The following is a 24,804-nucleotide window of genomic DNA, read 5'->3' on the forward strand; positions in this document are numbered from 1 at the left end:
CTAATCTCGTTACTATAGGTACTTTATCTTTCGTGCTGGGCTGTCAAGGTCAGTTTCTCTCTCTCGTATGAGAAGCTCAAGCGATTTGAAATGAGGCACAGATAGGGGTGTGTATATGCAACACTGTTAATACAGAGGGATAAATTACAATTACAAAGTTTGTTGTGTTAGCTTCTGACCTTTTGCCATCTGACCTTTTGCCATGGGCATCTGAAATCAAAGACTTTGATCTTTGACAGAACAAAGGAGGGACAAAGGTAGAGTAACTGTTAATGAGCATAAATCAAGGTGTATAAATATGAAAAGAACTAATGTTTGTGGTGGCTTCCCGGTTTGTTGGAGCTCGTCCGAAGCTGTCTCCATGTTTAATAAAGCTGTTGATGAGCAATGTGCGCAGGCGATGTGTGATGGCATTGATCCATTGTCTCCCTAGTTGTTGGGCGTTGCATGGAGTCGAGGGCTAAAAAACACCAGTCAGTACTTTTCTTTTCTTGTGGGTTTGTGGAGGAAGATAAGCAGGATTCTCCACAGTATAACTGCTTTACTAGTTAGGCCAATATTTTTCGCAAAAGTCAAGTTTGTTTGTTTTTAAGGCCAGGAAGAAAATTGGCATACTCTAAAGTTCTAGTCTCCATGAAAAACCACTCACCAGCCTGACTATTCTAGTTTTTACCATAAACACATTCTTAGAAGTTTTGCCAGCAATAGGAAATTGAATTCTTACTGGTGAGTTTTCTCAAGTGATACTAAAAGTGTATATTTCAGTGTAGACGGGCTATGTCTGTTTTCAACACTAAAGAACAGTGGATGAAATCTGGTGATTTGATACTTCCAGCATCTCTAAATCCTCCTCTTCTGTTTGCAATGCAAACAGCAAGGCAGAAAACCTGGTTCCACAAAACTCAGTGACAAAACTTCATCTGTTCCTACCATGTATTCTGGATTTTGCTTCCTACAGAAGAGTGATACAGTATTGGAACTAAGGCTGGACGAATTGAGGGGGATTTTTTTTTCCTAGTGGAAACTTAAGGTTTCCTAGCATTGGGAAATGATAGTAGAAGTGCAGCAAGAGTGTAGGGTGCCTGTACCACCACCCCATTTCCAGTAGGAAAGGACAGAAATTGCAAAAAAAGCAAGGAGGGAAAGTTCAGGAGCAAGAGACATTATGAAAGTGACAGGGATGTGAAACACAACACAGGAAAAAGAAAGAATGTGAAACAGACTGGCGTGTCTACACATTCATTAATGAGCTATGCTTAGACTCATAGAAAATTAGGGTTGGAAGGGACCTCCGGAGGTTATTTAATCCAACCCCCTGCTCAAAGCAGGACCATCCCCAAGTAGATAAGCCCAGTTGAGGCTTTCTCTAGCCAGGTCTTAAAAACCTCCAAGGATGGAGGTGCCACAACCTCTCTGGGTAACTTGTTCCAGTGCTCCATTACCCTCCTAATGACAGAGTTTTCCTAATATCTATCCTAAACTTCTCTTGTTGCAACTTGAGACCACTGCTCCTTATTGAGTCATCTTCCAAGGAGCATAGTCTAATTCTATCATTTTTGGAACCACCTTTCAGGTAGCAGAACGCTGCTATTAAATCTCCTCTCAATGGATGTGTCTACATGAGATGCTTTACTGCACACTAACATAGTTTACTGTGCTGTAAGTGTGTGTTTCTACATGTACACATAGTTACTGCACAGTAAAAATCACTGCTCATCAATGCAAGTAGCAAATTTACTCACAAGTACTTATGGCATAGTAATGCTTGTGTAAATGCCACTTGGGAGCAGATTTGCTCCCTGTCAGCCTTCCCACTTAGGGACCAACCTGAGCTCAGCCCCAGCAGCCAACCCCCACAGCAGTATGAACAGAACCTGCAAATGCTGTGGGGCATCGCCTTGCCATGCAGCTCCTAGTCCCATGCTATGCCCCAGAGCTGGGTGGTGTGGACAGCTGCCAATGCTTGGCAGCACAAGGGACAGCCACGTGGAGGCCTGAAGAGCTGGCACATAAGCCCCGATGGCATCATTGTTGATGCCACACACCACCACCTGGGGCTCCAGTGGTCACAGGAGGAGACAGGAGACCTTGTGGTACTGTGGGGCAAGGAAGAGGTGCGGCAGCAGTATGTGCAGGGCAGGTGCTCCACTTGTTCTGATATTTGAAAAAAAGGCAGCAATTCTCAAAAAAAAAAAAAGTTTTAGATTCCACTTGATTAGCAAAAAGATTATTTATTAAAGGTTATGTGTATTGTTTTGTTTCCCACCCCCTCACTTCTCTAAGCTATCTGATAAGATGTCAAAGTTTTGTTTTTGGTTTGTTTGTTTGTTTGTTTGTACTTCTCTCAAGGATTTAAATGCTGTTTAGAATATCAGTATAACAAGACGTATGTAAAAACTGCAAAGTAATATTTTAATAAGCAAAAAGACAACTATACCATTGTAACTCTTCAAATCAACCTCATTAACTTTTTTTCTCTTTCACCCCCCAAGGTTTTTCTCTTTCAATATTTTTAACTGCCTAAGTTTTGTTTTAACTTCAAAACAGCTGAAGATGACACCTCCTTTCTATATACCTGGACAATGGTGTTCGAACAGTATAGTGACATCACCCTTGTGAAAAGTTGATGTCAAGGGGGGAATATGTAGCAAAACCCAGAGTTTTTTTTTTTTAATTTATTTTAAAATGCATTCTCTGCCCATACCCAACCATTTCTCACTTTTTCTCTCCCTCTCTATTCCCTATAGATAAGACTAAGTAAGATAACATGTAGGATAAGCTTTAATATTTTATTTTAGGTAGTACGTTTTATTTTTCTCTCCCCTCCTTGCAAATAAGTGCCCTGCTATTTTGATATACATATCCACTGTTTTATAAGTGATAATTATTATGTTTTGTATGTATTTTTTTTACTGCTTTTTTATTGTGTGATTACTGTTTTAGGCCTATATATGTAAGTAGTGCGTAAGTCCAGTTTCCATCTTGTAATGTCAAGCCTCCATTTTATCCCCATGCCTGGTTGTATAACCTATGACTCACACCTACCCCTATGTAACTTGGTTCCTGAATGAATGGGGGTGAATGAGGGTGCTTGAGAGACAATGGAAGTAGGTTTAAAAATAGCTCCCTCTGAATGACCGAACCATCAACACCAATACCTGGAGCAATGACCCAGCCCTTGGAACTACCCTCAGCATTCAAGAAACAAAAGATGAGGCAACCCCCCATTGTGCCAAGACTGCACATGCTCAGTAAGAACACCTGAAACCCTCTGGAACAGGACTGACTTTGCCTGGACAGGCCCTCCCCATAGGAGATCAGACATAGTCTGCCCCATAAAAAGAGGCAGTGAAGACTGACTCCTTGGGACACCCTCTCCATCTGGACCAGCACCATGCCACACCACCTATCCACCCAGGGGCCCTGCCGGTGACCCCCCTGTGGACAACACCTGCTGGACAAAGACCCCTTCCAGCCTGGATAGGTAGCTATCACCCTCCACCCTCTCTTCAACCAAGGACTTGGACTCTGCTTCTCTTCCCTACCTGGACTCCAACCCTTCCACTGAGTCTCTTTCTCCTGCTGCCATTGTCAGTGCTTGTGTTTGTGCATGAACCAATAATTTCATGGGGCTGTGTAGCATGTCTCTTTAATAAACTTGTTATTTAAACCCCTGAGTTGTTTTGCTTTACTGTGGTTTAGCCTTGCTCCAATCTCTGCTCCTCACCCCTCTAACTTCTGTCTCATTTCTCCCTTTCCTGCTTCTGGTCACTGCCACCTCCGACACCTGTCCTGAGCTCCTCTCTGCCTCCAAACCTCCTGCTTCTTTGCCACTGTCTTATCCCCACTCCCTTTTCCCCTGAGTAACCAGGTTTCTGCCACAGTTTCTTTCCTGTCTCCTCTTTGCCACTACTTATCTGCTCCCGCCCTCCAATATCTCAGCTGTCTGCCTCAGTTTCCAGCCCCGAGCTCCCAGGTTTCTGTCTCTCTCTTTCTTGGCTGTCTCCTCCTTGCCACCAGGCTTTTTTTTTCTCCCCCCACCCTGTGCACCAGTGACCTCGAGTAACCCTGGGACCACTTGATTTTAAGTAAGCCTCAGTTCCTCAGCCAGCGTCTCTCTAGTCCACAGGTTCTAATCCCAGTTCTGGCAACTTTCACTCCTTATACTTTAACACACTCTCTCTCTCACCTGAATCTTCCCTCAACTATCCCAGGTACCCCAAGCACACACATACACACTGTACCATCCAAGTTAGGAACTTACCTGTATGTGTAGGTAGGTTGTGTACATGTGTATATATAATCTCATTGTGTGCATGATATACTAATTGGTGATCTATGTAGGTGTATTGAGTGTGCGGGTATGGACAATTGATTTTTTTTCTAACTTTTGAGGTGTATAGTGTATGTGCTTGAATTGGTGATAGGTACGCATGTGCCTAGGCTGGTTTGGATGTGCATGTGCCTGAGTTGTTAGTGTGTGTGTATGCATCTAATTGATTTGTATTTTGTATACATGCAATTGTGTCACACCCTCCTGTCTAACAGCGCAATACTGAGATCCTGAGAGTTGGTCTGACCCCACAGGGCAACACCAGTGTGAGGAAGCATGGGATCACGTGTACCAGGAGTTCACGGCCAGGAGCTGAGCCCAGAAGTGAGAGTGCTTGGAGGTCCTGTGGGAACAGGGTGCAGTCGTGGCCAAGGCAGTGCAGGCCACAGAGGAGGACTGCTGGGTGCTGGACACTGTCCTTGTCCTGGTGCTAGCAGTCACCTTCATGCCGCCTACTGGCTTGCCCACAACCATAGCCCCCCTTGGCCCCTGGCAGTCTCCTGTGGTGCAGCAACAGCCCCCCACCACCATGGACCTGGGTTCAAACTCTGCCTCCAGGAGCCCCTGGCCCAGGCCTCCTGACACCCTGGCCCCCCTGCCTGGACCCAGCTCAGTCACTCCCCCTTGCTCAACATGGATGTGGAGCAGGAGTTGCCTGCAGTGGGGCTAGGATCGGATGGGTGTTTTATTGTTGGTGGGTGTGGTGGGTGGTGGAGGGGCTCTGGTGTTCAGGAGGAAGAGAGGGAGTCTGTTTGTTATGAGGGCAATAAAGTGTTTTTTTTAGAACTGTCTGCAGTGAGAATGGTGCTGGTGGCAGGCAATGGAGTGGAAGTCCATTGGCAGCTGTCCAGGAGGGCTATAGAAGGGTGTGTAGGAGGAGGTAGTCAGCCAGCACCTCTCACACCTGGTGCCCTGGCCGGCCCCCAGGGATGGGTGTGCAGTTCCCTTGGGGCCTCAGGGCCGGGGAAGGGGTACCGCTGTCATCCTCTGCCTGCCATGCCTCCTCTGCCCAGGCCTCGCAAAAGAGTTCCCTCTGGGCCTTGCAGATGCTATGCAGCATGTATGTTGCAAAAACAGCTCAGGGGAAGCTGTCCTCAGCAAACTCAAGGCAAGTGATGAGGGTGCACCAGCATCCCTTGAGGCAGCTGAAGGTGCACTCCATGAGGGCATGGGTCCAGACAAGATACCAGTTGAAGTGTGACTCATGAGGGTCCAGCTGGCTGGTGTAGGGTTGCATGAGCCAGGGCAGGTAGCTAGAGTCCTCAATGAAGTAAGGCCAGATGACAGCTGTGTGCAGTTGCAGGTCTGGTACCCCTGGCACAAAGTAGCTGCTCTGCACCAGGGCTGGCAGAGTGCAGTTCCAAAACACATGGGCATTGTGGGCACTGCCTGCCCAGCCGGCACTCACGTTGGTAAAGGTGCCACGGTGGTCAACAACTTGGAGCACAACTGAAAGGTCCTCTGGCTGTACTAGGGGCGGTTGCTGTGGGGCAGGCAGGTGATGGGGATGTGGGTCCTGTCTGGGGCATGGACACACTGGGAGAATCTCAGGGCATGTAACCCCACCATGAGTGGGTCATCCACACAAAGCACTGTGTGCCCCAGTATGTCCTGGAGAGTGCTGCACACCTCCAGGACAACCTTCCCAGCACTGCCCTTGCCCACATTGAAGAGGTGGCCCACCTAGCAGAGGCTGGTGGGTGTGGCCAGCTTCAGTAGGATGAAGGTCAGCCAGGTGTCTGTGGGGAGGGGCAGCTGCATGTAGTGTCCTGCCAGTACAAGTGTGGGCATAGTTGCTCCAGGAGTAACCAGAAGTTTGGCCAGGTGGCAGTCCAGGATCTGCATGTGGGATGACAGTTGTGGGGACAGCTGCAGCACCAGTCTTCCTGGTGCTTTCAGCACAGGGCAGTGGGAATCACTCCCCCCCCAGCCTGGAATCTGCATGGTAGTTGTTGTGGGTGTAGCACAGCTCAGCTCAGCAGGATGCTGTGTGCTGTCTGGGAGCCAGGGCTGCTGGGATTGAGTGGTACTGGGCTCCAGCTGGCTGCTGGTGCCACCCCAGCTGCCAGACAGAAGCACCCTGCCAAACCATGGGGCAGCTGCGGCACGGATGCTAGGCGGGTGGGAGGGGTGGGGGAGGGAGGTGATCCCTGGTGTCCCCCACTGCACGGGGAGCTCTGTTATGAGCCCTCAGAGGCCCTGATCACCACTGCTGCAGCTGCAGCTGGGGAGTACGGGGCAATTTTTTTTTTTTTTTTTGAAGTGCTGAGAGGCTGGGGCCAGATGGGGGATGGGGCTGGGCAGGGCAGCCATGGGGGCTTCTCCCACAGCTACCCCTGCCTGGGAAGAGGCAGGCACAGCTGGAGGAGTTGTGGGAGAACCTGCAGCCTCTTGGCTGTGCCTGTCTCTCCCCGGCTGATCCAAATCTCTGAAACAGCATTGGAACTCTAAAACAGACTAGGTTGAATCGAAACAGAACAGTTATCGGACACACCAAAATGAATTACTGTCCCTCCAAAATAGAAATGAAACGTAGTGGTTTCACACAACCCTAAATGGTAGCTTCCAGCTGCAGGCAACTGTCTGGCTGGCAGATCAGGGCAGGGAGCTGGGACCTGCCCCTCCCATGAAGCTCTTTCCAAGTCCCCTGTCAGGAAGCTGGGGCTAGAAGCTCCCTGCTTCTAGAGCAGGGGGACATTGTCCCCACCTGGGCTCCAGTGACAGATGAAACCCCACCACCAGGGGGTTGTCTGCTGTCCAGCAGCAGACAGCCCCCAAGGGGCAGGGAGCAATCTCCATTACCCTGTGCTCCTTGCCCACCCCTGGGCTAGAACCCAGGGGGAGCCTAGAGATGCTTTTGGCTGCTGCCAGGGAGTAGTGTAGGGCCAGAAAGGGGTGAGAGCAGGCTACTGACAGGAGCAGCAGATCTGCTCCCACATCCCTGCATGTGTAGATGCCTGGAACAAATGCACACATAGATGTTGTAGTGGGCCAGTAGGGGGTGCTCCTGCACTGAGCCACCCACTTCACTGCATTTGACCACCTTCCAGGCTCTGTGTGCCTCCCTGGGGCACCTCGCATCCAGCCAACCCCCTTCCTGGAGCACACCTGCTAGCCTGGGGGTAATGTTTCCACCACCCAGGGTCTGGACTGATCTTGGACTTGTGCCCCCTAGAAAACACAGGCCTAGTAGTCCTTGAGAGAACTTGACCCAGTGCAAGAATTTGGGGTGCTTCCCCTCAGTCTGAAGCACAATAATGGTCTCCCTTAGTAAGCCGAACCAAAGGGATCCCAAGGCATAATTTAAACCCTCTGCCAATAAGTCTCCCATGCTAGGTACAACGGAGAACTTTATTGGTTACAAGGAGTATGTTTGGGATAGGGTATAAGGTACAGCAATAGCAGAAAAATCCCTTAGAGCAAACAGTGGCATAGTAGCTTTCGATCGCACGTCTGAGTTACTGCAAGCTATATATCTAGTTACATCTTAGGTAGCTTACTCACAAGTATCATCCAGAAGTAGGTGGAGATTCCTTCCGGAGGCAAACAGTTTATTGATCATGAGTTTTGAGAGAGTTTCAGATGGTCCAGCTTCTGAGTTTTCATCATGGCCACTGCCCCTCCTCCTGGGCAGTCCTTTACTTATATAGCCCTTATGACCTCATTTATCTGATCCAATGAAAGCCAGTAACTGTTGGCTGCCAGCCAAACAATTTTAAATGCATCACTGATTGCCAGGTAGACTGGCAGGGTCTCTAGCCCCCTCCAAGTTATGCTAGCATTGCATAGAACTATAGGGAGTTTGAGCCCCACACTCAGGTATGTGATGCCAGTCACACAGGCAGAGGGAGCAGGTTTCCCCCTCCCTCAGGAATGTATCCAGCTCAGATTACAACTCAGGGTTACCTGAAGAGATGGGACAGAGATGTCTGGTTACCATGGTTACTGCAAAGAACAAAGTGTCAGATAGCAGAGTTTAGGGATAGACAGAGATGGTATTCTGCCACAGATGTGCCCAGTCTTCTCTTCTGTAGACTAAATAAACTAAGTTCCCTCAGCCTCTCTTCATAAGTCATGTGCCCCAGCCCCCTATTTTTGTTGCTCTCCACTGGACACTCTCCAATCTGTCCACATTTTTTATCTAGTGTGTGGGGCCCAAAACTGGACACAGCACTCCAGATGTGGCCTCACCAAGGCTGGAAGAGAGGAATAATAATTTCTCTTGCTCTGCTGCTCCTACCAATGCAGCCCAGTTTGCCATTAGCCTTCTTGGCAACAAGGGCACATTGTTGGCTCATATTCAGCTTACTAGCCAACTGCCTGTCAAGAATGATGGGGGGGGGGTGGGAAGGGGGCTGGGATGGAGTGCTGCCATTGTTCTGCCTCTTGCAGACTGGGCCTCAGCTGGCCTCTGCTTGCCCAACCCCATTCGATCCTCAGCGCCGCTTGCAGGGAATGAGGTGGGGTGCTGGCCCTGGCTCCCCCAACCCCGCGTCCGGTCCTCAGAACATGCACGGCCCCCTGCACGGCTTCAGAATCATGGCAGCGCTCCCCCATGCTTGGAGCACTCTGACTACCTGTTCGCATCAGTCAATCAGAGTGCTAATAAAGTGTTATGGACAGACACACGCACAGACTTAACCTTTTATATTAGAATTGTCCACTGTAACCCCCCCGGTCCTTTTCTGCAGAGCTTCTGTCTCACCAGTAAGCCCCCAGCCTGTACTGATGCATGAGATTATTCTATCCTAAGTGCAGGATTTGCACTTATCCTTGTGCAACCTCATGCAATTTCTTCTGGTTCAATCCTCCAGTTTGTCTAGGTCTCACTGAATCCTAACCCTAGCCTTCAGCATACCTACTTCTGTCCCCAGCTTGGTGTCATCTGCAAACTTATTGAGGTTGTATTTGCATTCTTTCAGGTCATTGAAGATACTGAACAAAACTGGCCCCAGGACTTACCCCTGAGGCATGATACTGGCTGCCAACTAGACCTTGAGCCACTGACTACTACCTTCTTAACTTGATGATCCAGCTAGCTTTCTATCTACCTTACAGACCATTCTTCCAGCCCATACTTCCTTAGCTCACCTGCAAAAATGTTGTGGGAGACAGTATCAAAAGCCTTGCTAAAAATCAAGGTACACCACATCCATCAGTCTCCCCACATCCACAGAGCCAATCATTTCATCATACAAGTGTGGCGAAGCATCTTCGGGGTGCTTCGCCACATAGCAGGGGCTAAGCCTAGCAGGGAAGGCAGGCAAGTGAAGCCCTCAGGGCTCAGGTGGCTGTAGCTGTGCCTGGCCCTCAGTCTCCCTCCTCAGGGTCTCTCGGGGTCTTGCACCCCTCAGGGCTCAGGTGGTCGTAGCCATGCCCAGCCCTCACTACCTCTGGTGTTACCAGAACCACTCAACGGTGAGGGTTAGAGTTAAGGTGCCCCTACCCACCTCTCACAGGGGTGATAACAGGCCTGGCATTTCCTGGGGAATCCCGTGACACTGAGAGCCCCACCAGGCCACCCACTCCCGGCAGGGTGCATTTTAGGTCACGCCCAGGACCAGGAGCCTCCTAGCCATCCCCTACAACTTCTCCCTTACCTCCCAGATGATACATGAAGCCTCACAGCCAGGCAATATTACTACCTCCCCTGCCAGCAGAGAACTGATCTGGTTATAAAGGCAGCCAGGGATCTAAAAATGGCTGCTGCAATCAGGCACCTGCTGGCAGCTTGGCTCAGGCCCTTAAAGTGGCAGGCACTTACAGTGCCCTGCCACACACCTGCCCCCTTAAAATGGTACGTGGGGGAGGTTTCTATTGCTGCTCCTCCAAAGCAGGCTCCCCTCAGAGACTGTGAGATCCCTCAAGTGGCAAACACCCCCAAAGGTGCTCCGCCACAACAAGTCAATCTGGTTGGTCAAGCATGACTTGCCCTTGGTGAATCCAGGCTGACTGTGCCTAATCACCTTCTTCTCCTCTAAGTGCTTAGAAATGGCTTCTCTGAGGATCTGCTCCATGTTTTTTCCAGGGACTGAGGTGAGGCTGACCAGTCTGTAGTTCCCTAGAATCTCCTTTTTCCTTTTCTTAAATATGGGCACTATATTTGCCCTTTTGCAATCGTCTAAGACCTCTCTCAATCACCATGAGTTTTCAAAGATGACAGTGTGCAAGCATGTGAACCAACTCCCTCAGCATCCTTGTGTTACTGCGCATTCAATTTAATATTTGTAAAAACCAAGAATCCTGGTCGTCTCTGATAAAAAATAAATCTCCAATTTTCAGATTAAATAAAGTAACCCCAAATCCACTTTTTCCCCGTGATTAAAATGAAACAACACTATATATTTATCTGTATATGAGTGATGCTTCATTTTAATCATGGAAAAACTGTGGATTTGGGGCTACTTTTTTAAAATCTGAAAACTGGGGATTTTTTTTTAATCAGAGAAAACCAGGATCTCTGATAATAACAGGTACTAACTGAATGTGAAGTAGCACTGGCGCACAATTTTTCTGTGATGCTACTGAGAAGAAGATTAATTCTACTGTGCTTTATGTCATTATCATGACTTTTGCTTTGACATGCTGAGTAGAATTAGTCTACTGTGTATTTAGCTTCTTTTGTAGATGTGCCCACTGAGAGGATACTGGGCCTTAATGCTCTGAGGGTAGGCTGAGTGATTTAAACTGCCACCTGACTTGCTAGAGGAAATGAAAAACATCTCTTGGTGATTAAACATTTACCTCTTATGGGGGTTTTTTCAGGGAGAGGATGCCTAGGAGATGAGGGTCACACCCAACAAAATAGAGATGCCCGGTAATCCAAACCTAATTGGATTGAACTTTTTCCACAGCCAAAAAATAAAATCTACAGGTCTTAGGTTATATTTGCCTTGTATTAGTCTTTGTACATATTTAGGCTATACAGTTATATTAGAAGCAATACTGCTTAATGAAAAGAGCCACATTTTCAAAGTTACTCTGTGTAAAAATTTTAGAAGTGTTTCAAGTAGTTTAGGTGTTTAAATCCCATTGGAAGGCAGTGAGTCATGTTTGTGCTTTTGAACATTTTTCCTTTATTCTTAAATTATTATTATAAAATGTAAAGCTTTTTATTTTAATTAGCTAGGCCTACAGCCATCTGCTGAATGCCTACCAAAAAAGAAAAAAGGACCATCAGTGCATAAATTAGATTAAATTTAACCTCTGTCTGCCACTTGAACTCCCACCAGGACCCTTCAGTGAATATGCAATGCTTTGGAATGAGATGTGTGGGACTCTCTCACAAAGACTAGAAATGGAACTTGTGCATAGGGGCTCAGGTACATGAGAGCTTAGAAAGAGGTTGTTTTAAATCAAGATATAGCCAAAGAGGATCTTCAGTTCTTCTGGTCTTCCACATACTAAGCTTTCAATAATGATGAAGGGATTCTTCAGGATCTGATGCCTTGCATTTGAAAGTTTGTCTAAATTTATCCCAACCATGTAGTTGGTTCAACACAAGATACCACCCCAAAAAATCCTTGCCTTTCCAGAATTAACAAAAATTTATCATAGGTCAGTGTTAATTGGAATCCTGAATTTTAAACAGACTACTTATTAGCTCTGACACAAGACAACAAGAAAAATGAACTCACTTTTATATAAAATTGTTTATTGTAACTTACTGCTACCAGTTCTTCTAAAACTATTAGCCAAACTGTTAAAGATGTTTATCTTTAACCTTTTAAAGATATTTTCATCCAAAATGAATGAGGTTTCTCTTTGTTACCCAAATTAAACTTGTGCTTTTAATCACATGACCACAATATATTCCTAATTACCGTTTTTCTTCTCCAAGACCAATTGTGTCATCTCTCTAAAGCAGGGGCGGGCAATTATTTTGGGGAGAGGTGCTTACTGAGTTTTGTCAAGCCATTGAGAGCCGCATGACAGGCAGCAGATAAAATGGCTTTGTGATCTGCATTTTGCCCACCCCGCTTTAAAGAGTATGTGTGGCTCACAAATCCTACATACTATTACTATATCATGACTGTGACTGAAGGTTATAAGTAAACACAGAAATTCAAGCCTATTTGTTTCATTTGTTGAGTCTGCAAAAAAGAAAGAAATGTAGCCTTTTAATTCTTGTAAATAAGCTTTTAAAATGGATTTAAATAATCCTGGATGAATGAAAAAGGGGAAAAAACCAAAAAGAAATCCCTGACTTTAGCTAATCCCCCAAATCACTTACACCCTCTCAGTTTAGTAATAGCAATCTCCCATTTTTCCTTTTTCGTATCCTGAAAATCCCTAGTCAAGTTACTCAGAATTTGCAAAATCAGGTACCTCTGCTGTAGAGCCGTTTTGCCTCCAAGGCTTTTTCTCAGGGGGTTGAGAAGTTTATGACTAGTCTTGAACTGTGGATATCTTAAGTTTGTAAAAACATTGTAACAGTAGAGTGCCATCCTTTATGAGAAATATGAGCAAATTGATAAAGACTTTAAGAAATCTTCACTTTCTAGAATCAGATTGTTTTTAAATTTGGGAACTATTGTATGTTTGTTTGATACAATCTATATGTTTTGTCAGTACACTAACCTTTACTTTTTTCTACAAAGGGTTTTAATATCATTACTTACCCCACAGAAATACGTAGTTGTTGTTTGGTCTTTACTAGTGCTAGTGGAAATAGTGGCATGTCTTGACAAAAATGTGGAATGAAGGCTTTTGGCATTGTCTTCCCCATTGCCACTTTTTATAACGTGTGCTGAGGACAGACTATAGCTGCTCATAAGGCTGAAATTTTTGCAGTTAAATTGTCATCATATGGTTGGATAATATTGTCTCTTTTTGCCTTATATTTTACTTCAGAGGAGTTAAGGTTATTTTGCAGCTTTAATTGCACAACTATTGTTTCTAAGATCAGGTTTCTTTTAAACTGAGTAACAAAGCAGGTCTGCACACATTTTAACTCTGTTTCATGTTGTCACTCAACCAGGCACTAAAGGATACAGTTACCTTCCATTCCTCTCCTGTTCATTTTCTGAAGGTTATTCAGAACCGGTGCAGGTGCTTGTGAAGCCTCCTACTGAGCTGTGCTATAATTTTTTACAGTCTGCAGGTAAGTGTCCCAGGCTTGTCTGGCTCTGAATCCCCAGCTCCATGGAAACGCGGGTGCTCGCTTTTGCTTTCCTCGGTGCTAAGGCCGCAAACAGACGTCGCCTTTCCAGAGGGAAGAAAACAGGCGTCGCAGCCCCTACCTGGCCGCCCGGGGCCCCGGCCGTTGCCCGCCCCGAAGGAGCCCGGCCCAGTGCGGGGTCCCCCCTCCACGCCTAGAGGCGCACACTGACATTCCGGCCACGTCTGCAGGCACCAGAGCAACAGTTCAGCGGGGCTCCTCTGCCTCAGGCAAAGGCGGGGGCGGCGCGGACTGTACCACAAACAGCACGGAACGAGGGGGCCGGGAACAGGAGCTTTCCCTAGGCGCCGCCTTCCCAGTTCCGAGTGAGGGCGGCCCCGCCCCGTGGAACTACAAGTCCCGACAGTACCCTGCGCAGCCGCGCGCACGCGCGCTGACGTGACAGCGGCGCAGGGAGGCGCATGCGCGGCGGTGTGCGGGTCGGTTGAGTAAGGCGGGGTGCGATTGGCTGCGGGCGGCGGCGAGTGTGGGAAGCGCAGTGACGGAAGGAGCGGGGGGCAAATGGCGGAGAGATGGTCCAGGGCCCTGTTCAAAGCGCGGCGATAATCCCGGCGCGGAGAAAGCGGCGCCGGAGGAGGCGGTGCCGGGGGCCCTAGCGCCAGCGCCCAGCACCGCCCCCGCCCCCTGGGGGCCGGGTCCCGCCGCCGCGGCGCAGGGGCGTGCAGGAACCGCCGGGGCAAGTACCTCTGCCTACGCGGCCGGGCTCTCGGCGCCGGACCGGGCGGCCGCGGGGCTCAGGCCGGAGGGCGCCACGCGCCGAGCCGTGCCCCACTGCCACTGGCCACCGCAGGCCGCCGTCCACCCTGCGTGACACGAAGGTGAGCGCCACGCCGGGCCGGGCGGGCCGCGGGGGCGAGGCCCGGGCAGGGAAGGCCCGGCGCCTCCTGCCGCCCGGCTGCGCCTAGTCTCCAACCTCCAGTCCCAGCTCTGCTCGGGTCTCCGCCTCCCGCCCCCCCCTCCCCCCGGGCGGAGCGGAGGGAGCTGGAAAGTTCCAGCAGTGCCGCGGCCTCGCCCAGCTCGGACCCGGCGGTCCCCGCGGGTGAGGGAATTGGGGGAGACTTGGCCGCCCCACGGAGGCGCATCTAGGCCCGGCTGCCTGCCAGGTCCAGATGATCAGGTGGCCTCTAATTCGGGGGGGGGCAGGTTGCCTCCTTAGGCTGCCGCTGCTTCTCTGTTCATGGGGAGCCTGAATTGGGTCAGAAGCAGATGGCGGGAGCTGAGCCCACGGGTCTGCCTGGCCCAGCTAGGGGGGAGGACGGGAAATGACATCACGAATTGCCGTGTATTTAAACCAGCCCCCCCCCCGCCCTCCCACGCATGGAGAAAGCGGCTCATCCCATCCAGTGTCTGTCTGCCTCTGCCCTGCTCTCCTCTGTTGCTGTGTAAAGGGGAAGGATGCAGAGGAGAAGTGAGGATGAGTGGCACCTCTCTGCCTGGCAGCTGCGAGCTGGGCCTTACTTAGGCCTCAGACTTGACTTCCCCCACCTTCCTAACACAGGGTTGCAGATGACAGGGAGAAGCAGCTGCTTTAGAGACTGCTTTTTCCAGCTATAGGAAAGGTTTTGCTTGCATTCACATTTTGCAGCACAAACATAGCTGCTGCACTGGCTGTGTGGGGGCAGGGAATGGAAACAAGAAAATGAAACTGAGTGAAAAGCAAAGAGAGAGTAGGAATGGAGGAAGGATTTGTAATGTTTTAAAGTCTAATCTGCTAGTGGTTTCTGGATCTTTTAAAATGAGAACCAACCAGCTTGTAAATCTCTTGAGTCCTGGCTGAATCTGTTTTCTTATGCCTGGAAGAGAAGACACTTAAGATAAATCCATTTGTGTAGTGAATGCAACTTGGCCAAGTAGAGAGAGATTAATGGTTGAGTGAGTCTTGTTAGCTTTGACCATCAAAATGAATGGGGAAGCTGGGGAACAGTTTGGTCTTTTGGGCAAACTGAGTCGGATATTTCAAGTTGGAAATGTGGGCCAAAATGAAAAAGAAAGCCAGACTTCTGCATATATGTGATGTTAAAAGTGTTCGTAATTGCTACTGCCAGTCATACCATGGTTATCTGCACATATGGAGAAGTGTGAAGTATGGTAAAACCTTTCAAATACTTGGCAAATAAGAAACAAGGTCACTTTATCAAGCCAGCTACAGGCCCAAAGTTAGGTTTGTAAAATGTGTTCTTACAAATCCTAGGAACAATGAAAAAATGCCCGTAACTTTAAAAAATCCCAATGCAAAGTGGTGTGTTTTATCACGTGCTCCCCCTCTCCCTTCCCCCCACCCTTGCAGATGACCACTTCTTTCCTACTGTATGTGTTTGCTGTTCTTAGTATGGTATGTGCAGACTCAAAAGATGGACCTGACCAGAAAGCGACTGTAACAATAGCTGATTTAATCTATTAATACTTAGGCCAAGAAAATAAAAGATAAACAATGCATTTAGGGTGAATACTTTTGTTTCATTTGAAGTAGTGATGATTATCAAATAGACAGGGTGTTTTTTTTGAGGAAAATTAACATTTGCTTTTCAAATCAAATACTGGATAGCAATGGAATACAAAGAACTGTTTACATTTAATGTAGATGACCATCAAAAAGGGGTTCTTAACTACTTTTTTAATGACCCTGTTCTAGTTCATCCATGTCCATGCTGGATGTCCCCAACTGTATTAGAAATAGATTTAGCTAGAACTGCTTAGTTTGTTTTTAGTCCTGGATCATATAAAAGCTTATTCATAAAACTGATTGATATATTGCAGAACCTGTTTTAAGTCCTTCTCCTTCAGATTTGTTAATTTGGCTAACTTGACCTTCATAGGTAGGTCAAATCATGTTTTAGCCATATGACTGATTTAAATTTTGTCTCAGCCTCATGAAGAGTTTAAGAAGGTCAGGTTGTAATTACTATTTACAATGACGTGGGATTTGAGACATCTACAGAAATGTGAAATATTTTATGAGATTTTTTTTTTTTTAAAGTTTTCTTTTTGTGATGGAAAAACCTTTTAAAAATCACATGGTGTTATTAAAATCTGACTACTCTAACATAGGGACTACATGTAAAAATGTAGAGCAAGAATGGTACAAAGTTATCTTCTAATGTTTCATGAAAGTAATGCCCTCCACTTGAAAACAGAGGAGACTAGAATAAAACAAACACTAAAAATAACAGCCACAACTGATTACTTTCTGTGCCTCTAGTGTCTTTCTTTAAGAAAAGAGGAATAAGATTTTGTTAAATTCACAAGCAGGGTCTGTATTGATAATGTGCAAGTGAAGTGAATTGTACTATTCAAAATGCAGTACTATATATAGTACTAACTTGAGTTGTAATTATCTGATGCATGTAGCTCTAATAGGAAAAATAACTATGCATTAAAAAGTAATAGTATACAAATTAGTTTATCATTCTTTTTCTTCCAACAGGGAATATGAAACAGGTGTCAAAATGACATCCAGATTTGGAAAGACCTACAGTAGGAAAGGGGGAAATGGCAGTTCGAAGTTTGATGAAGTCTTTTCTAGCAAACGGACCACCCTTAGCACAAAATGGGGAGAAACCACCTTTATGGCCAAATTAGGACAAAAAAGGCCCAATATAAAACCAGATATTTCAGAAATTCCTAAAAAGCCCAAAGTTGAAGATGAGGTAACAGAAGATCCTTTTGGATTTGACAGTGATGAAGACTCTCTGCCTGTTTCTTCGAAGAATGTGTCACAGGCTAAAAGCTCCTCTCAGCCTGAACCTACTGAAGCTGCTCAGTCTGAGGACTTCACTTCTCTACTTGAAGCTAATAGCAAAATTAATCAGTCAATCAGCAAAGACAACGTTGTGTCCAGCCAGTGCATATCTTTTGACAATATTGTTTATGGCTTAAAAGAAAAGAGCACAAACAGAAACATGGAGGATGGGGAAAGCAGAAGCAGTAGTACTAAATTCATAACTGCAGGTAAGTTAAATCAAATATTTAACCAGCACTGTTTAAAAAGTTAGCATAGTTGTGCATACTGTAAATTTATTGATCTTCATACAGTCTTCTATACAAGCAGCTGGTATTTCTGGAAGGGAGTATTCAGTAAGAAAAAGTTTGGGGAACTCTGTGTTAATTAGTTCATAATCCTTTTTCTATATTGGGGAAACTACATGTTTCTGGCCTGACAAACCTAATTTTTTGAGTGTGTCTGTCTCAGTCTTTCCCTCCGTGGCCGCCCCTCCCCCCCCCAAAAGAAAACTTTTGTGTGTCATGTTTTCTGTGCGTCTTTTCTTTGTTGTTCTCTAGCTTGGCTACATCTTTCTTAAAATGTGACCTTTTGTAGGGGCTGGGCCAAGACTGAGCTTGGGGCAGGCAGTGGTGGTGCTGAAAGGGGATGCTACAGGGTGGCTATAGAAAACTTTGTGGTGGCTGTAGACCACCCTGTAGCCACATCTCCCAGCACTGCTGCTGCCTGCCCTGCCCTGGCCCAGCCCCCACTGCTGGGAAGAGGCTGGCACAGCCCCTGGCCCCAAGCCCACAATAGGCAGCTTGTCCTCACCCCACGCACAAATTCAGGGGGAGCACATCCCCCCCATGCCTATCCCGGGGTTGGATACAGTGGTGGGAAGCTGCCCCCACTCCCCTCCCCCATACCACCTGGATGAACTGCCCATGGCTTTGTGCTCTGCTCCACACAGCCACCAGCTGGGCATCACCTCCGGCTGCCCAACTCTCTCCCTCACCAAGGGGAGGCTCAATCTGACCCCTGTGCCCCTTCCCCCATACAGACTTACTGATTGGATAGTGCTCCAAGCTGCCAGGCTGCATATTGGCAATTGTATCGTTATTGCCTGATACGGCTGATTAATAATTGGCCATCAGTATTGGCCAAAAACATCTTCATCAGTGAACCCCTAAGAAAATGACTAGATTCTTTGAATTTCAGAACTGCCATGTTTTTGTGAATATGAAGCTTAAGAAAAAAGGTTCATGTTACTCTATTGCTGTTCCAGATCAGGGTAGAAGCAGGATAGAGAAAATCACTGTTCTCATCTGTGTTTTCATGGCATGAGTAAACTTTGTGGCCATATTTATCTTAGTTTTCCCCTCTCCATTGGAATTTGACGCATTTAATTGCTGAAACTGTAAGTGCTAAAATAATGCAACATAATTCAAAGTCAAAGACTAGCAGCAAAATTAACTGCTAGTCAATGTTTACACTATGTTATAGAGAACTCTCAGGATAGCATACTGGTTTGCTGATGTGATGTATGATACTTATTATTGCTATACATTTCTTTAAAAATGTCTTGCATAACTTTTAAATACAAGTTAATTTTGACTTTGCTTATCAGAGTGAATTTTTTGTCCACGGTATAGCTGATGAAGGACACAATACATTTTTTTAATAATGTGGAATTGCAGGTAAAATGGTTTTATTAATGATCAGATAGAAAGGAGTTCAGAAACCTTAAAAAAAAATTGACAGACCCCAAAAAAGAAAATGGTAGGTTGCGGGGGAGAACCCTGTGTTGTCTTACCTGGTTTTCTGCTGGTTGGGAACTTCTTGAAAAGGATTTGACTTTCACTCTTCAGTTTGTGTATATGACTTGTTTACAGTGCCATAATGGGAATATTTATCTCTAATTTGGATTTGGGACTACTCTGTTTTATAAATGTTATTTTTTTTTCTAAGTACTTACAAAGATTGACTGGATTAACTGGTGCAGAATATTTTTAACTTTTTATTCGTGATCTTATTGGTTAATGACTAAATTTTATAACAAAAAATGCAAGTTTAGTTGAACCAATTAAGTCACAATCAGACAACTTTATATGTTTTTTTTAAGAAATGTAACTTAGTGGAGCACAAATCTTCATTTAATACCTTGTTTTGGGGTATTAAATGAGCCTGAGGGAGCCAAGTCAGTTTTTGGTGATCACACACATGGTGAGCAGTTGTTAAAAATGTTAAAAACTCAAGTAGGTTAAACAGCTATTGGACCCAAAGGAAAAGGCACAATGAGAATATCAGTATTATATTCTCCAACTAGAAATATCGTAGACAGCCAGTATAAAACTAAAAAATTCCATATTATACTTAGTGCTTCAATAAAGAATGAAGGTACAGCAGTATATTAAAGTGAGAGTTAGTTTAATATTTGATTGTGGTTTGTTTTTAAGCATCATTCTTTAAAACCTAGTCAAGATATAAACTGCTGAAAAATTAGGTTTAAAGTGTGGCTAATGAAGTTTCAGAGTGTTAGTCTGTATTAACTTCAAGAGGATTCTTCAGTCAAACTCAGCTGAGCTAAAAATTGGTATTAGAAAGCATTCTTTTAATTGCCTGAATGATTGCAAAATGTGTTGTGTAACAAAGTGGTATATCAAATGCAGTTCTGATTTAAGTAGTCAGTGTTGTTTTGTTTTGTTTTGCCTCCTTAGTTTGTAACCTTCTGTTATTTTTCAAGTAACCTTATTTTAAAGGCTCATTGGGATGCTAATAATGTGGGGAATGTTTTTATCCTTTACATCAATATACTTGATGCTGCTGAAGTAATGTCCATAGAGAGTTCTGTAAGCTGAGGTGTATCATAGGAATTGTGTAAGAGAATAAGCATGGGTAAAAGCTGTTCTGAAATAGGCTTTGTCAAAATATAATAGTGTATTTGAGAGAATACCTTGGAAAAAATAAATACTTACCTGTAAGTAGGGAAATTTACATCCACTTACTTTAGAAGTCAAACATCATGTTAGGCAAAACTCAGCTGATCAGTGGTACTTGGAAGATAAACATAATATGTTGTGCAGGAACCTGTAGTGGAGTCTGGTGAAATAGCACAGAAAAACAGTCATCTAGATTCTTGAAATACCTCCTAGCATAACAAGTATTCATCTCATTCTCTGGGATACAGACCCAAAATTGGTATTGTATATAAACTGCCCATGTGCAGAAGGTGTTGATGTAAATTTTTTTTTTTTTCATTTAGTAACTTAAGCTTTTGCAGGACACGGTTTCAACCAGTATTCAGAAATTGTGAAATTACCACTTTTATTAGAATACTGAATTAAGTAAATCATGGTTTATATGTTCAAATTTAATACATTGTGTTTTTAGATGAGATTTAAAATGAGATCCTGACCATTGTCATTAAAGGATTTCTTAGGGTAATTTGTTGAAAGGAAGATAAACCTTTTGTAGCAAGATATTGAAATCTGCTTCTTGGTTCACCCTGAGAAATATTTGCCTCTTGCACAATTGCTGGACTATCACAGCAACAACCATGCACTAGCAGTAGCACTGTCATTAAAAGAATTTATTATTTTTTTTACAAGTGTAGGTGGTGATGAAGTTGAATATAAATTCTGTGGATAAATTCCAGTTAGTTTCATTCAGTATTCTTTAAATACCCGTGTAATTTAAAATGGGTATTTAAATATTACTTTCTAAATAAGGTTATATACTGTTGAACTTTTTTGTGTTACACTGGTGGTGACTGCATTTTGGCTGTCAGAGAAGTGATTCTTATATAGTAAGCATATGCTTTTAGAGAGAGGTTTGTATCTGTTGCCTCTTAAGTAGCGACTTCTACTAAGGAGATCTTTGTTATCATTAAATCAGAGCCCGTTCTTAAGGGTCCCACTAAAAGACCCGTTAAGGATATATTAGCGAAATGTTGTAGCCAGCCAATTTATAATTTGGGGTCTGTTACAAATCTGTTACCCTTCTGTAATTGTTGCATTAGCAATCTCTGTTTTAAAATCCAAGCTGTATGTTAGCAGGGCTGGGGATAGAAATTACACACGAATTGCTCTAGGTGATCAGAAACCAGATCAAATCTGTAACACAACAGAGGGCCTGTACATAAATTGCTTTCAAAATGGCTGAAACCAGTTTAGGATAAACCTGGATGGCTGTACTATCAGACTTAACCTATTTTAGGTTAAATCTTTTTATTGAACTTCTGTCTCAGATCCCCTCCAGATTCCAGCTAACTGAGTCCCCCAGCATCCCAGGATTCTTTGCACCTCTCCTGCAAACCCCTCCCCTTACAGGGTGGGTAGGCTAGCCTTGACCCAAGCTGTTTTCTTCAGCTGAGCAGGGAGGTATGCTGTAGCACCCTCTGGCTTCTGGCCTGGGCCACTGCAGGCATATTGCTGCATTTCTGAAATTGAAAGTGAATGTCCGTTCACTTGGTTATTGGTTCAATCTATATATCTTAGATTAATCTGTGAAGATTGACAATACAGGCTCAGGCTTTTTAACTGTCTGTACTTAGCCCAGAAGTTGCATACTGCCTGTTAAGTCATTTTTTTTTTTTCTTTAATGATTGCCTTGTTTTTAGAAATCATACCTTACATTCTTGTTTGTGCAGTAGACGATAATATGATCTTTTTAGTATTCATTTCTAATAAAAATAACACGAATCTTTAGTTGTAGGTTAGAAGTTCAAAACTATTTTGAGTAGAGAATTATTTTAATAGGATGCTGATTGGTTTGAATGTAGTTTATAGGAAACCAGGTTTATATCTTTCTGATTGGAGAAAAATGGACAAAACGAGATAAAAGTGTTGAGAATATACAGTAATGTATAAAACCACAGTGGAGGGGTGAGCTGGAAGAACAGGAGGAGAAAACAGAGGAATAAGGGAAGTGGAGTGAATTGGATGTGGTAGATAATCCAGGCAGCCCTAGCTGTAGCTTCTTCTAATAATGGTAAGTACTATGTACCATCAGGCTCAAAGTGAGCCAGGTTATTGTGAAGGAAGATCTGCAGAGCCAACCAACTCTGTTTGCCTGAAGAATTTAAGTCCTCTGGGAGTTTATTCCTTGTGCATGGTATCCCATGCACAAGGAGCATGTATCCCAAAAAAACTAATTGGCCAAATTTAGTAGCTGAATAAACACTGCAGTTTTTTCTTTTCCCTGTTGCCTTTCTGTCCATTCCCTTGTTTTGTCATTGTCAGTTGTTCTGTTTACATCAGTTTCCTTCCCCAAATAGCAAGCCAGGTTTGGGCCATTACTGCAAGCATGAAAGGATTTAATGTTTAGTTCCTCTCCAGTGCAGTGGTTGTCATTCCCTTTTGTAGGGTATTTTGCAAGGGAGTTCTCCAACAATATGCTGGGAATAGCATCTTGAAATTTAGGAGTAAGATAGGATATCAGAACTTGGCATTGGGTATGTCTGCAAGTTTATTTTTACTTCTATCTATAATAATAATTGGCTTATTCTGTCTGTCTGGAACACTCTGGTTGTCTTAGCAGCCAATCACAATGCTTACTGAACAACCAATCAGAGTGCTTTGGACAGACATTGCTCCGAACAGACGGAATAAGCATGTTGTTGTTATAGACATGGAAGCATTTCAAACAGATATGCAGGAAAGCCAGAGCTAGAATGAAGCACTGCCCCCGCCCCTCCCCCGCTGTGGAGTGGGCAGACTGCCAGAGTTGTGAGGGGCCCAATCCTTTTCTTCATTAAAGGCAATTAAACCATTTAAAAGGGGCAATTTCCTCGTGTACAAGGGCCCTCTTATTCTATGACTCTGAATAAGTCACAAGGTCAGACTTTTTACAAAATATCTTTATATTCCTAAGCCTAAGTTTACACATGGGCAGCTTCTATATAGCCTTTTTGAGGGTGAGAAGTTTTGATTCTGTTAAAGTATTTGGTCAAAGGATAACTAAAAATCCTGTATTTAAATAAATATTTTTGCAATAAAAATTTAATCAGAAACGTTTTGTGGGTTTCAGCTAGTCCTGGCATAATTTTGAGGAAGTACTTGCTCTGCATGTTCTTTCTCATGTGAAGATGAACGTGTATCCATTTTGGTTTTTTTAAATCAAAGTATGTACCCATGTAAATACAGGAATTATAGTGGCTTTGTTCAGTGGTTCAAGTTAGATCTTACCCTGGTTGTTCTCTAGACTTTTTTTTTTTTAAAGCAGGCTATTGTTAGGCCCCTGCTAAAGCCCATTTAACTGCTGGAAATTTCTTTCATTATCTGGAGTGTTTTGCTTTAGTACTAGTACTATGTCTGTCTTTTTTTCCCCTTTTTTCAAAATCTGCGCTACTGTGCTACTTCTGTTTTTTAAAGCCTCATAAAGGAGTGCTGTGGTTCGGAAGTTCAATTTGGACTTCTTTATAGTATCCCTTAAGTTTTAAGTTGTTCAAAAAGCTTAGTTTTTCAGCTAATTTTATTCAAGGTTTCTGGGAGAAAAAAATGGGTGTCAACAGTCAGATGTCATTATAACAGGCTAGCCTGTGTAGAAAAGAGGAAAACCGGTTCAGTACGGAAACCCTTTCAGTTTCCAGCTGTAGCAATCATAATAGCATTACAATGGGTGTTCTTAAAGTTGAACTCTTAATTCATGTAGTTAAAATTAAGCAACTTAGGCTTTAAAAATTGTTGTAATACCCTCTGAGCTTAGTTATTTTAACATATCTGTATTAGGGCTGTACAAAACAGCACATTTCGCTTCGACTTTTCTCTTTTAACGTTTTGATGGAACAGTGTCTCATTTCGAGTTTAGTTTTGTTTAAAAAAACGTGCTGTGTTTTGTTACGCCTTAACAGTTTCACTGTTTCGAGTTTCACACATAGGCTATAATGGGAAACCATGAAACTGGAAGAGGAGCAGCCTTTTGTGATTGCAGGCAGATCGGGGGCCCACACTCCTGGAGAAGTTTGGCAGAGCTCTCCTGGGGGTGTGGACAGGCGGCCGCCACTGCCACCTGGGTCCGGCACTGGGAGCTGAGCCCGGTGGAGGGAGGTGGAGCTATGCTCCACTTTCCCCCATTGGGCTCAGTTCCACGGGGCTGGGAGTCACTGGGTGCTGATCCCAGTGGAGGGTGGTGGAACACAGTTCCAGAGCTGTGCACAGCAAGCCTCTGGGTCTCAGCCCTGGCGCTGCGCTTCACTTCCCTCCACCAGGCTCAGCACCCAACGACTTGCTGCCCAGTAGAGGGAGGCGGTGCGCAGCCCCAGGGCTGCACTCTGCCTTCCTCTGTCAGGCTCAGTGCCCAGCAGCTTTCAGCCCCATGGAACTCAGCCCAGTGGTGGGAGGTGGAGCATGGTGCCAGCTCTGCCTGCCTCCTGACACCAGGCTGGGCTCCATGGGATTGGTGGAGCCAATTTGGAGTTCAACCCTGCATCAAGAGGTGGGAAGAGCCAGCACTGCACTCACATCAGCTCTGCCAGCCCAACAGAGTGCAGCCTGGTGGCCAGAGGCGAGGAGAGCCAGGGTTCTACTCCACACCTCTTCTTTGTCGCTGGCTTCCCCAGTGATCTATAGCAGTGGTTCTCAACTTTGTGTC

At 45.0% G+C, this 24,804-nt stretch overlaps 1 protein-coding gene and 1 long non-coding RNA gene across 2 annotated transcripts in view; one reads left to right on the forward strand and one right to left on the reverse strand.

The window, feature by feature from the left end:
• LOC109324067 overlaps positions 1-19,951 on the reverse strand; it is a 43,408-nt gene extending 23,457 nt beyond the window's left edge. The window contains exons 1-2 of the long non-coding RNA XR_002104842.1: positions 19,940-19,951; positions 13,334-13,413 (exon numbers count right to left, since the gene is read on the reverse strand). This is a non-coding gene — a long non-coding RNA (uncharacterized LOC109324067). The remainder of the gene's footprint in view (positions 1-13,333; positions 13,414-19,939) is intronic.
• WAPL (WAPL cohesin release factor) overlaps positions 13,956-24,804 on the forward strand; it is a 129,786-nt gene continuing 118,937 nt past the window's right edge. Inside the window, exons 1-2 of the mRNA XM_019555888.1 lie at positions 13,956-14,332; positions 16,939-17,462. Coding sequence (XP_019411433.1) covers positions 16,961-17,462 — 502 coding nt within the window. The 5' untranslated portion in view covers positions 13,956-14,332; positions 16,939-16,960. The remainder of the gene's footprint in view (positions 14,333-16,938; positions 17,463-24,804) is intronic.

This window comes from Crocodylus porosus, unplaced genomic scaffold, assembly GCF_001723895.1.
Source record: "Crocodylus porosus isolate Cpor-Errol unplaced genomic scaffold, CroPor_comp1, whole genome shotgun sequence".
NCBI lineage: Eukaryota > Metazoa > Chordata > Crocodylia > Crocodylidae > Crocodylus > Crocodylus porosus.